The sequence below is a fragment of the Gallinula chloropus genome (genome assembly GCF_964237585.1).
Source record: "Gallinula chloropus genome assembly, chromosome: 24".
NCBI lineage: Eukaryota > Metazoa > Chordata > Aves > Gruiformes > Rallidae > Gallinula > Gallinula chloropus.
In genome coordinates this window covers 4439024-4452059 of record NC_140109.1, presented here as the reverse complement: position 1 = coordinate 4452059, position 13036 = coordinate 4439024, and the positions used below count along the sequence as shown (strand labels likewise).

Genomic DNA, 13036 nt, shown 5'->3' with positions numbered 1-13036 from the left:
CATTCCTCAAAATTACAGGGGAGAAAAGGCCTCCCAGCACAGCATGACACACCTCTAGCTTAACCACAGGATTCCTGAATGGTGTGTGAAAACTACCATCCATTTTTACATTACTTCAGTGGATTTGGTGAGACACACCTGATCCTGAAACAGCTTATACTTACTGATAGCCGATGGGAAACAACTTATCTTCACAGTCTGAGAGGTCATTCAGGATTCCTAAACAGTCTATTGTCATCGAGCCTGAGCACAAAGAGGAACAGAGAAGTTCTGTGAAACAGATTCCAGCACCAAAGGTGGATCAAGCGTCCACAGACTGGATCTTACCTATCATCATGTGGATGTTCTCTGGTTCCAAGCCACTAAGAAATTTCCTTCTCAAACTGATCCCTTCGAAGTCCACAAAAACTCTCCTAAGGACTTCAAACCCATTCTCAGGAACCACCTGGAACAAGGATGCATAAAACTACTCATTCCCTTTAAAGGAACCACCACGTGTATGCCACGTGGTCTGCCAAACTCGAGCTCCACAGTTTGGTCTTTCAAGTCTTTGAACCGCCCCGCAGCCCCGCTTGCCAAACTCCCCCGTGCCAGCTGTACAGCTGACTTCTTTTTTGACGGCGCTGCGGCCCGGCCCCCGTTAGCAAGGAGCATGTTTCAGCATTAACTGCCACAGAGCGCTCACAGTTACAGGCCCAGCCCACCCCCAGACAAGGCAGGGTGTGAAAGAAGAGTCTCACCTCTCCTTTGATCAAGTCGCGATGCCTCTGGCAGTAAACTTTCTTGTCGTCCAGGAAGACACAGTTCTTGGCTCGCGAGCACATGAAGTGATAGTTACTGGTGCAGGAAGTGAGGCAGCAGCCTACCGTGGCGCCGGACTTCTGGCAGAACTCACACCTCTGCAAAAGCATGAGCAACCAACTCAAAACACGTTGAAAGTTAGTCCCTTCTACAAGCAGGCCACCTCTACTGTTGTGGGTTGGTTTTTCCTAGCAGAGACAGGAGTTTAGAGCAAGGCCTGACCTCCCACTTTGTGGCTGTAACACTTCACGACCGCGACTCATGTGGAGGAGGCGGCGAGAGGAAGCAGGATTGCTCACACCAAACAACTTTTGCATTTGCAGATCGGTTCCTCCAGGCCACAGACCTCCTTGCTTGTACTCCACATTCAAGTGGGTGACAGAGCATTGGGACAGGCTGCCTAGGGGGCTGTGGAGTCTCCTTCTCTGGAGATATTCCAGCCCTGTTTGGACACCGACCTGTGTGACCTGTCCTAGAGAGCTGCTTTGGCAGGGGGGGATTGGACTCGATGAGGTCTGGAGGTCCCTTCCAACCCCTACAGTTGTGTGATTCTGTGAAGTATCCATATATATATATGTATATATGTCAAGTATTTCTCCTGCACAGAGTATTCCCCAAGTTGGCGGCTTGCTAATGCCAAAGAGCAGTCCTACTCCACTACTTTTCCCTTTTTAATAAGTATTTGGGAACAAGGGACATGATATGAAACCAAAACTTGGACAAACTGTCATTCTTTTCACAACATTTAACAGAGCAGCTACATACAAGTTAGATGGCAAGGCCTTTCACCTACACTCCAATGTGGGAATGCTCCTTGGCCAACACCCTGAATGGGACAACACTTGCTTTCAGTGTCTATTCCTTCTACAATTCAGCCTAGGTCAATACACCAGGTCAATACTCGCTTGCTCTCCTTTGAGTTTCTCTCCTGCCATCAGTTTAGGCTGCAACACAAGCTCTGGTAAGTCCTCTAGTAAGAGAGACAGGTGCTGGGCTTTAAGAGCGTCTGGCTGTGCTTTAGGTATCCTGCATGGCTTTTAACACCAGGTTGCACCCAAGCACCACAAGCACCCAAGCACCACACCACCTGCTTAAGGTGTAGCACTGGCAACTGCAACAGAAACACAACTCATGTAACTCCTGTCACAAGGCCCTTTTGGCCTCTGCAGTATTTCTGAGCTGGCCCAGGAGAAAAGTAGTTTTGAAGTGCCTTCAGTCAGTTTTATCACAGACAGAATGCAAACCCAAAACTGAACAGAAAAGCAAGGAGGGGACGGAGCAGAAAGACCACACACAAGGGATCTTTCAGCCAGGTTCCTGTCTCAGATCTGTGTCAAGCAGCACAAGGCTTATTGGGAGTATTCTTTACTTATACCCACCAGCTGCTTTCCCCTGATCACAGCCATATGCACGTTCTTCAGAGACCCATCATCATCCTCAAATACTTCCGCTGACCATAAAGCACAGTTCACATGGGTCCATTCGTTTTGGCCGATATAGAGAAGACGTCCAGCATCCTACAGAACAGAAGGAAACATTCTTTTCTGATGATGCACAAACAGCAGCCAGCCCATCCCTAGTGCCAAACCTACAGTACCACTTAGGTCAGGTCCGGGCGGAACAGGCACGTGCCAGGTACTCACGTTAGCGCTGTCGTCGCCGTATTTCAGGCACAACGCGCACTGCCTGTTGTCTTCTACATCTGGAGGTGGGTGAAGTTCAGGACTGTCCTCTCTGCTTCTGTCTGAGCCTCGGAGTTAAAAGAGAGAACAGTTTACGCCTGAAAGTCAGGAGGCAGAAACTCATCTGGGAAGACCATCGGTAGGTGAACAGCGTACGAGAGGCAAGCGGTGCCTAGTTTTTGGTAGCCAGCTCGTAAAGCAAGGGAAAGCAGGCATCAGCCCCTACACAGTCCTGGTTCTGGGGGCAGAGAGTTGGGTGCAAGCAGATTTCTGGGCCCAAGCACAGCTCAGAAACCCACGTAACAGGCTCTGAGTGATTTCAGGCCACGGAGGGCTCTTAAGTTCTTCAGGGGCATACAGAACCAATACCACCCTCTCTTTACTGCTGAAGGTCAAGGAGGACTTGACCATGCTATTGGCTTTCTTAACTTCTGTCTGCCCTCTGTCAGAATTAATGGCTGCTTGAATGAAGCGCTCTGGGTTTGAGACCAACCGGGAGTGCCGCGATCTGGTTTCTCACCAGAGATGGGTGGCGTGGGAGGATGCAGAGGAGTCGGTGAATCTGGTTCTCCAGGCCCTTTGGGTTTTGGAGCTGGAATGATTTTCTTCATCAGAGGGGGCTGTTCCGTGCGGTTGTTCTCTTCACGCTCCTGCCACTGAGCATAATTATGGTCAAGCGAAGGGGGCAGCACCGCATTCGGCAACATGCCGCTGCTGAAATGCAACAAGGAGTCAGCCGTCAGACCTGACTATGCCAGAGGACCTCACACCCCCTCTACCAGCACCACCAATGCTCCACATGCAGTAACGACTCAGGTAGTTACTTACAGTCCACACACGTGCTCAAGAAAGGCTACTCACATGTAAAGGTTTGTGAGGGGGCTGCCTCTCTGTTTTGAGGGGAGAGCAGGCAGGAGGAGGGCCACACCAAATAGGGGTGAGGAGGAGGGGGAAGGATGGACAGGACCGACAAGCCAACACTCAATATTCCTAGCTCTAATTAACGTGTTTGGTTACTCTGCCTAAGAACAAGGAAGCCCATAAAAAACCTGGGGTAGAGACTACTGTTTAACTTCTTGGAAAAGTAAAAATAAAAGGGAAAAAGGGAAAAAAGCAAACCAGAAAAGCCAACCCCTCAACCAGGCGCTCCTGATACTTTTTGCTTGGACAGCTGGCAAACTGCAGGGTGTCGCAGTCGGACACAGAACAATTACTTACTTGCTTGTTACTTTATTTGGCTCCCAAAATCTGGACTTTTTTACACTGAACCATGGAAAAACACGCTCCATTTGCTGAAGGAAAACAACACTCCATTAGAAATGTTATACAACGTACCCCAAAATTCACAAGATGTTCAAGCCCAGATCTACTGCAAATGTGCAACTACCAAGATCTCATTAACAACAACAACTCTGATGACACATTACTGTGTTCCTGGAAATACCCAAGCAATGGTAAGCATGATGGACCCTTTGGATTCCAACAGCCACAAGCAACAGTACAACACTGAGCGGATTTCAGAACAACTGTAGTCCAGCTCACCCGAATAAAGAAGGACTTGACCATGCTGTTGGCTTTCTTCACTTCTGGCTGCCCTCCGTCGGAATTAATGGCTGCTTGAATTATCTTCACGATGTCATCACTAAAATCCAGCTGTAAGAAAGCCACCAAATTTCACATCAACAGGACCGTCTCTTGTCCAGCTACACCAACCACTGACTTTTTCAACACATCAAGCGAGCGTCCAGATGAATGGGAGACTGAGCCAGGGCAGAAAAAAGCAGCTGGCTGCAAAGGAAGGAGCAGCCCTGTATATTTGCAAACTGGCTGGCAGAACTGCAACACCCACAACTGCTTGCTCCTTCCTTCTACCAGGAGCTGACTGCTGACTGATTTTAAACTGGCTGAGCTACAGGGACCTCCAGAAGATTTGGCCAAGATCTGGCAGTGCACTTGCTGGGGGCTTTGCCATGTACAGTCTGCCTTGAGATTACACGCTTCGTAGAGGTCACAGCTTGGTTAGAATTTGCAGACAAAAAATGATCCATTCCACCTCCACTGACAGAAATGTCTGACCAAGAGCAAAAGGGGTTTAACTGGGTACCACTGCTGGTTAGAGCATGCCATGCAATGGTGTGGCTTGCACGCCTTTGGGCCAACACTAACACGAGCGCCAGCCAGAACTGCTTTTTGCAGCACGCTAACCTGTTCCTTGGTTCATAAAGAAAAGGCTTTGGCGTGCTCAGTTACACATGCCACGGGCCATGAAGCAATCCACAGGCTCTGTTCTTAGAGCAGAACACTAAAGCTTTGACGTACCACAGAAGTGTAGCCTCCTTGATCCATTTTCCTTTTCACTCCTTCCAGATCCAGAGGTTGCTGCTCCTCCTGTTTACTGACTTCTGTCAGGACAGGAGGATCGGGACCTTCCGGAGAGCTTCTGGATGGGATGCTCTCTTCCGTCTCGGGATTTAAATCAGGCGGTTTCGCTGCCTGTTGACATCAGCAACCAGACAGAGGGATATTGGCTATTGAAGCATGGCTGCAATGTATAACATACTCCCACACACGCTTATTGGCCCAGAGATTCTCACTAACAGGAAAGAAAGGACACTCCTGTTTGGAGAATTCCTGTCCAAGATGCAAGGACAAAACTGAAGAGATCTTAGCCAGCTTCCTGCGGTTGATCTGCATGACCTGCAGCAGAGCCAGCTGCAAGGATCAACCTGCTTTATATATTTCATAACAAAGATCCCAGTCGGCTGTCAAAAAAACACCTTTGCCATCCCAGAGCTAAATCCTACCATTCCTTCAAGAACTTCACCTGAATTTCTTTCTTTCCCCTCCCAAGTCGTATAACTGATGCCCACGTCTCTTGTTCCACAGGAATGAATGAACCCCAACATCACAGTAGGCGTCGTTCAAGGTATGACAGTGACACTTTAGCACTGTGACACACAGCAATACCAGAATTGAACCATGTGCCAGGCAACACTTCAAGACAGAGCATGATGCCCCATCCCTGGAGGTGTTCAAGGCCAGGTTGGATGGGGCCCTGGGCAACCTTGTGTAGCTCCAGACCTGGAGGTTGGTGGCCCTGCCTGTGGAAGGGGTGTTGGAGCTCTGTGATCTTTGGGGTCCCTTCAAACCCAGACCATCCTATGATTCTATTACTCTATGATATTGGGACACGAGGCTCCAGCTTACCTGTCGGTACCGCAGCAAGTGGCTTGTAGTTCTAGAATTCAAGAGGGCTGTCAAAACCTGCCTTAAGGAAACCTGCAGCTCCTTTTCCAGTGCCAGGCGCCACTCGGCAGGGTGCTGCTCCGTGCAGTTAATGCAGGTGTATGCCACGCTCTCTGGCAAGTTGGAGAGTATCTCGTACATTTCATCTGGAGACAGAACAAGACAAAGAAGAAGAAAATAACCCTCTGAACTGCTTTACCAGAGGATGGATATCAGGGAAAACAGCTGCTCTGTGTTCAGGTCCTTAACTGAAACTCTCGTGTGCAACTAACTGAGCAACACTACGTTTGAGGTGAATTTGATGCTGTTGGAGCATCACTGACACTAGCACAGTTCATCTGCAGCCATTCTACAGCTATTTCTCAGGCAGGACACTCAGAAGGGGAATCAACTTTTCAAAAAGGTAGATAATGGCAGGACAAGGGGGATGGATAAAAGCTGAAGGAGGGAAGGGTTAGATGAGATATTAGGGGAAAGTTTTTTACAAAGGGGAGTGGTGAGGCGGTGGAACAGGCTGCCCAGAGAGGTGGTGGATGCCCCGTCCCTCGAGGTGTTCAAGGCCAGGTTGGATGGGGCCCTGGGCAACCTTGTGTAGCTCCAGGTCTGGAGGTTGGTGGCCCTGCCTGTGGCAGGGGGGTTGGAACTGCATGATCCTCAGAGTCCCTTCCAACCCAGAGCATTCTATGATTCTATGACACACCAGGTGAGGGTGTTAATGCTACACTCTCTTAGAAAGGTCCAAAACTGGACGGCTTTGTTCTACTCGCTGCCCTCTGTACTGAGGAGAAGAGGATTTGCCTTACCAGAAAGGTTTTCACATTTGGAGTGGACCCAGCGGTCGCATTTCCCACACTGCATCATCTTGCTCTCATAGTCATCATCATCATAGCACTTGTCACAGAGAGGACAAAAGTTTCCTGCAAACGAGAGGTGAGTTTTATGGGAAGTTCAGCACCTCAAAGGCTAGGTGGTTACTTACTAGGAAGTGGTGCTCTGAACCCCCCTGCCAGCATGCTGCCAGCACAGCTACATCTAGTTCTATAATACAGCAAACAACAGCCATAAAAACAACACGCGCGGGAGCCAACGCAAGAAGGAAGAACTGCTTTACAACAGGGATCTTGATGCTTTTAAGTCAGCAGCCTTTTAAAAACATCTTTTTCTCAACTGCTACTAGAATCCCTGCACTTGTAAGAACCACTTCAGATAGTACAGCATTTAAACTCCAGAAGCCTCAAACTCTGGACGATAAAACGGTGGTGATTTCCATCAGCCACCCTGAAAAAATCTACAGAGACTCTTCTGCATGCCTTCACTCCTGACCTGGTGACAGGCTCCCCTGCCTGGCAGGCACTCCGTTCGCTCTACACCTAATTCAAGCCTGGGCACTCTGAGGAAACTCCTGCTGTGAAGAATCACAGCTTCATGTACCTTTAGCAAAGAGTTTGGCGCAATCGTGACAGAGCGAGAAGTCGTGAGACCACTGCGCGTCCCACCCTTTGCCCGGCGTTGTCGAACCACAGCTCTTGCAGCGAACACATTTGGTACATATCTGGAAAAGGAAGGTGTTGAGCAAGGGTTATCCACTTTTCATCCAGTGCTTCCTGTTCTTTAGTCCTAAAGACATTACAGGTTTTGTTTTGGAATTGTGGCAGACAGCTTATGCTGGAGCACGAGGAGTCTCAAATGCCAGCACTTGCACTAGGGAGTGAAGCACTCCCTGCCTTTGCAGCAAGGTGGTGATAAGATATCAAGAAAAAAATGTAAAGTAAATGCCAGGGTAGTTTTTCCCTCCCACACTGAAGGGATCATCAAGCCTTCCCTTCCCTCAAACCAGCACACATAAATCGTGAAGCCGACCAAAATCATGACGCCTTATTTTAAGAGTTTCCCAACTCTGAGAATGTCATGGTAGGAGACACCTAAAACCCGTTAGCTCCAAACACACTGCAGGCCAAGCTTCACTTGTTTATAACAAGAGCTCAACACACACACTGATCTGAATTGTCTCTCAATACAGCCAGCAAGGTGAGTGACAAGGTAAAAGCTGCCATTTGTAAAGTGCTTCCTCCACCTTCTGGGACCCCAACGAGAAGAATTCATACAACTGAACAAAGGTGCAGTCTCTAAAAACCTTCCTTATCCAGAAGAACCTTACCAACAACCCGCCCTGTTATCTGCTTCCCATTGCCCAGAGGAAGTAATCTGTGGAGCTCTTGTGCTGTCAGCCCCCTCCCCCCCAAACAAACAAACCAACCAACCAAAATCCCTCACCCAAACTTTCTTTTTCTTGGTGGGTTTTGTTGGGTAGTTCGGGCCCAGGCACTCAGGGTGATAGCTGTTTCGGCACTTGTTACACTCCAGCAACTGCTACAAGAACAAGGGGGAAAAGTGTTGGAACAGAGGCCCCTCAAAGGGATGCAGAATCCTGGACATTTCCATTTCCCACTGGATCCCCCCTCTGGGGCATGAGGAAGAAGGAAACCACTTGAGAGGCATCCTCCCCGACACACAGCAGCAGTCACACAGACTCTGTGCTTCCCTGCCCGCTGGCTGTGCTCTGGAGTGAAAGGAGCTCTGGGATGAGTGTGGGATGAGGGTGCCCACAGGGTGTCCCGGCGGTTTGGGGGTACCTTGGTGGCCTGGTGCTGTCTCCCACAGACGTGGCAGAACTTGCAGCGACGGCAGCACCAGTTTTCCAGCTGGTCCTCCACAGGCCGCTCGCTCTCCTCCAAGCAGAACTTGTGGAAAGGCTCACAACACACCTGGCAGTACACAAACTGCAACGGGGAGAGGCAGGTTTTAGCAAGTCAGAAGCGGCTCTTGAGTCCCAAACAAGCCCCCTCACCACCTGAACTACTGATTCTGCTTTACAACTGACTGAACAAGGGTTTCTACTGGTATGTTTTGGGAGGGAAACCACGTGAGCACTTCAGACAGCCCAGAGACATACACGCCTGTCTACCTGGACTAGGAACCCAGCAGTGAAGGGGAGCCTGGTACCTGCTACCCAAGTGTGCTGGGCACTGACACAGAGCTCCTCAGGGTCTCCCTCCCTCACTGTAACAGCAATGAACTGCACCAGAAGAAACACAGTGCAGAAGGAAGGGATACACAGAGCTGAGAGAGACACATTCCTCCCTCTGTTCAGCTTAGGTGGCCTCTGGGAAAGCTCTTCCAATTGCTAGGCATCCTCCCCAGCACCCCTGCCACCCCACAAGGCTAGTCACACAATAGAACAAGAATGGTCCTTTGGGCAAGAACACCACAGGTTTGGAGGGGACAGAAGTGCCACCTGCCCCCTCATGTGACCTGGCTGAGGAGGAGATGGCTCCACATCCCCCTGGTGCACTGATGTCCATGTGCAGAGTTTTAAGCTCCTGTTCCCCAAACACCACTCAACTCATCACAACTGAGCCTTTCCCGGAGCGCTAGCAGCACCCTCCCAGGAGGGCTCACCTGCAGATGCTGAGAAGGCACCTATCTATACCTGGAAGCGTATTTAGCACACAGCTCAAGCCCAAAGCCGGCTCTTTACACAGCACCAGTATCTTTCCAGCCCTGCTTCAGTGCTGGTTTGCAGCTCTCAGCAGATACAGACCTACCTGGGAAAGCCAACACTACCTAGAGCCCTTTAACATTATGGGGCAGCCTCTCTTATCTCGAGTTAAGAGAAAGCAAAGCCCCTGGCTTTACATCAGATGCGGCATTCCAAATTAAGAGGAAGCACAGGTGGCTCCTAAAATAAGACTATTCTTTATGCCTAACACAGCTTGCCTGCAAAGCAAGCACCACAGAAGTTCCCAAGCCCATTTGAAACCCCTCACGTTTCGGTACCTTGGGACAAAGTTCAGCAAGGACAGGTTTACAGGCACGATTTTACTTCCCTCTTGGGATTAAGGTCCCGGTATCATTTATCTAGTTAACGTTTCTAACAGCGTGGTGCTGCAACTAAGTCATCGACAGCAGAACACAATGTTTTACCTCCACATGTCCACTGCTGGCACAGAGAAAACAGACCACCCTGGGAGTAATAGGTACCGAGGTGACGATGCCTAACCCACCCATCTCCCAAACATTCTCCACTTCACAGTCCTCCTGAAAGTACAAAAGGATACGTCACCATGCAGAATAAGGCAATACAACATCAGTATACAGTGCTCAGGCTGCCTGCTGCTTTACACCCTCCACTCCTGGGATTAAGTAGTCTCAAACTGAAAGCTGTTCAACCTCTGCCTCGGTCTACTTTTAACAGTGAGTATGGGAGCGGTCACATCTCGGTGCTGTGCTTGCCCAGAGAGCTCAGTAATACACTAGAACCTTCCTTCTAGGGAAAGCAAGCCTCAGGAACAAGACAAACTCTTCCACGATTGCACAATTATTACTAAAAGTGAAATTTTAGAAGAATTGTACTTTATTAAAACTCCGTAGCGGTATAAAACACTTACGAGTATCTCGCTATAATCTCCAGTATCAACACTTATAGATGGACTGAAAAATTATTAGGAAAATATTAATTTTTATTATTTCAACACCGTTATTAAAAAAAAAAAAGTACATGATTTGTCAGTTTAAAGCCCCAGATGTACCCAGAACGTTGTGAATTACATGTTACTAACATTTCCCACCCCCCCAATCTCGTTGGCCCAAGTTGTGGTAAGGTTTTATACTTTTCCATCTTAATGGAATAATTCTTCATAAACCTCAAATTCTTGCTCATCCTCACACATTGACAGTTAAGGTTTTAAAGCTTTAAGTGTCTCTTCATCCAGTACTCTACTTATAAGGGGGAAAAGAAAAAATAAAAAAAAGGAAATAAAAGAATAAAATAAAAGAGGTATAAAACACAGCTTCTAGAAATAACCGAGTGACTTGTCATGAAGGCTCCTATTTGCAGCTCTCTCTGAGTGGTACCAGACACACCGACTGAGAAGTCACTGCCAGCGCTCTCGAGGGACTCTAGTTCCAGTGTTTAGAGCCAGGTAACATTCAAATACTTAAAACATTTTGTCCTCTACCTTGAAATCCACTCGGATTCTGTGGACTCCATCTGTAGGTGGCTTTTGCTTGGAACTGCTTCCGTTAGTCAGAGTGCTGAGCAAATTCAGCGTGCTGCTTTCGGGCTTGCTTATAGGAGGGGGCTTTTCCTAGTCAAGTAAAGGAGCCTGTGTTAATCCCAGGGCCCGACGTTAAAGCTCAACCAGCTTAAACGCCGGAGATAACTCACAGACCAACCCCCCCCCACACCAGCACAAGATTAACAAGTGCACAGAAGCTGTCAGAGCAAGGAGCTTCTCTTGCAAACCATCGCTCAAGAGCCTCCCACACGCAATTATCTCTCTCTAGTTCAGTCGGCCACATTCTCCTCTACCATCGTGGTGTTTTCCCCATCACAGGGCTGGGTTTTACTTTGCCACAGTGGGGCAACTCTGGGTGGAATTAGTCCCCAGGTGCTTCTCTCTCAGGTTTAAGGGAAGACAATCCTTTTTCTGATCACTTGCTTTCATAATGGAGCCATTTCTAAGATGAAGGTAGTTCAATTTTTTAATGGAAAAGCCAGCCTCCACCCCACAACGTACAGGTCTTAAGAGAACAAGTTAACATCTGGACTGGATCTTGGGCACGCACCAGGTGCTTTGGGATCCACGTACCCCCACAGGGGAAACCCCGGTATCTTTGCATATAACCAAGCCCCAAACCAAACCAGCTGGAAAAGCATTAGGTAATGCAGTTCTACTCTCTAGAAAGACAGAAGTTTGAGGTTCCTGAAATTTACTGACTGTGTACAAAAAACAGTATTCACCTTTTCTTTTGGTTTCTGTTTCACAGGGAAAGTTGGACGGGGAGCAATTTTTTTCTGTTTGCTTTGTTCTGTGCCTAGGAAGGGGGGGAAAAATTATGAGTATTTCAAGTAACTAACAGCCACCTGTAGAGAAGAAAGAGGAAAAAAAAAAAAACCACAAATCAGCTGGGTAACGTGTGAGGAATTTTTAGACTAGAATTTTTCCACCCTCTTCCGCGACTGCACCTCACCAACTACGACTCGAGCGGTCTCCTCGAGCCAGGACCAGGAGAGCCTGCTCTGCTAAAGACCTGAAGCGTTCCGGGTACAAAGGCGCCGAAGTCCCGGAGCCGCCTCGCAGGTCACACTGTTCATGCTGTTCCATACTACGTGCAACAGCAGACTATGGTTTTGTATTAAAAAGGTGACATTCTTCTTGTTTGGCATTCAGACTGCGAACGGTCAACAGGCTGGGGAGTATCAATAATACACCGCGAGACTGACCGCCGAGACTGCGCGACCAGAAATATCAACGATACGGATGGCCATCCTTCTCCCTGTCCCAACATACACTGTGGTTCAATAAAAAGGAAGCCAGTTCTAGGGAGGATCCACCAGATCCTAAAGCATTTACCAGTTTTAACCTCCGGCAGCTTTTAGCGGCACCGTTACTTAACGTGACTCAAACAGATTGAGGATAAACAGTCCCATTTACCTATTTCTGGCTGGGGAGTCTGCTTTTTCTTAGGCTCACAAGTGGCAAGTTTAGGTGCTTCTTTTTTCAAGGGTCCTGAGCTCGGCGGCTGAGAGGGAGGGAGCGGTGCTGGCTGGGATGCCTGCTTGCCAGTCTTTCTGGTACCGGATGCAGGGACCTGTTTGGGCTCCGCCACCGGAACGACGGAAGAATTCCCTTCCTCGTGCTTTTCCTCCACGGGCTTGCGGGCAGGTTCAGTGCTCTTCTTTACAGCACTCTCCTCTCTTGATACCACAGTCGGAGGAGTTGGTTTCTGTCCAGAGTCCAACTGGTTCTTCCCAGAATGGCTTTCTTTCTTTTCATTTGTCTTGGACTTCTTCTCTTTCTTTTTTGCAGCTAGGAAGAAGAAGCATCAATAAGCAACACAGAGGGAAACGGTGTGACCGCAAGTGATTTGCTGCTTCTTTAAAATGAGGAGACAGATACTTTGAGGTCAGAATTGTGTCATTCTGCCATAGAAAAGAAAAAATGATGCTCAAAACATAACAAAAAAAAAAAAAAGGGGGCAGAGGGGAGCATTTTACTAGTTAAACTAATGCAATCTGTGCTCTAATGCTGTGGGTTTCTGTTCTGAGGGAGCAGTTAGTAAAGCAAAACCCTTCTGTTGCAAAGCAGACTTGGAGTTTAACTGTGCACTGGAGAAAGCAGACTTTGCATGGGTAAGTTCTGGGAGGTAGAGGTGACTGTCTGGCTGCTGCCACAGTAACATGCAGACCTCTGCAGGTCCAGTACCAGGAATGCAGGGATTTAACAAGACATGCCAGAGACAAG

The 13036-nt window shown here is 48.5% G+C and overlaps 1 protein-coding gene across 1 annotated transcript in view; it reads right to left on the bottom strand.

The window, feature by feature from the left end:
* KMT2A (lysine methyltransferase 2A) overlaps positions 1 to 13036 on the bottom strand; it is a 43108-nt gene that overhangs the window by 11516 nt on the left and 18556 nt on the right. The window contains exons 7-24 of the mRNA XM_084274839.1: positions 12227 to 12601; positions 11533 to 11606; positions 10748 to 10876; positions 9714 to 9827; positions 8363 to 8509; positions 8004 to 8099; positions 7161 to 7281; positions 6533 to 6646; positions 5691 to 5875; positions 4803 to 4976; positions 4026 to 4136; positions 3702 to 3775; positions 3004 to 3197; positions 2445 to 2551; positions 2181 to 2318; positions 741 to 899; positions 328 to 445; positions 165 to 243 (exon numbers count right to left, since the gene is read on the bottom strand). Of these exons, the coding sequence (XP_084130965.1) occupies positions 165 to 243; positions 328 to 445; positions 741 to 899; positions 2181 to 2318; positions 2445 to 2551; positions 3004 to 3197; positions 3702 to 3775; positions 4026 to 4136; positions 4803 to 4976; positions 5691 to 5875; positions 6533 to 6646; positions 7161 to 7281; positions 8004 to 8099; positions 8363 to 8509; positions 9714 to 9827; positions 10748 to 10876; positions 11533 to 11606; positions 12227 to 12601 (2509 nt within the window). The remainder of the gene's footprint in view (positions 1 to 164; positions 244 to 327; positions 446 to 740; positions 900 to 2180; positions 2319 to 2444; positions 2552 to 3003; positions 3198 to 3701; positions 3776 to 4025; positions 4137 to 4802; positions 4977 to 5690; positions 5876 to 6532; positions 6647 to 7160; positions 7282 to 8003; positions 8100 to 8362; positions 8510 to 9713; positions 9828 to 10747; positions 10877 to 11532; positions 11607 to 12226; positions 12602 to 13036) is intronic.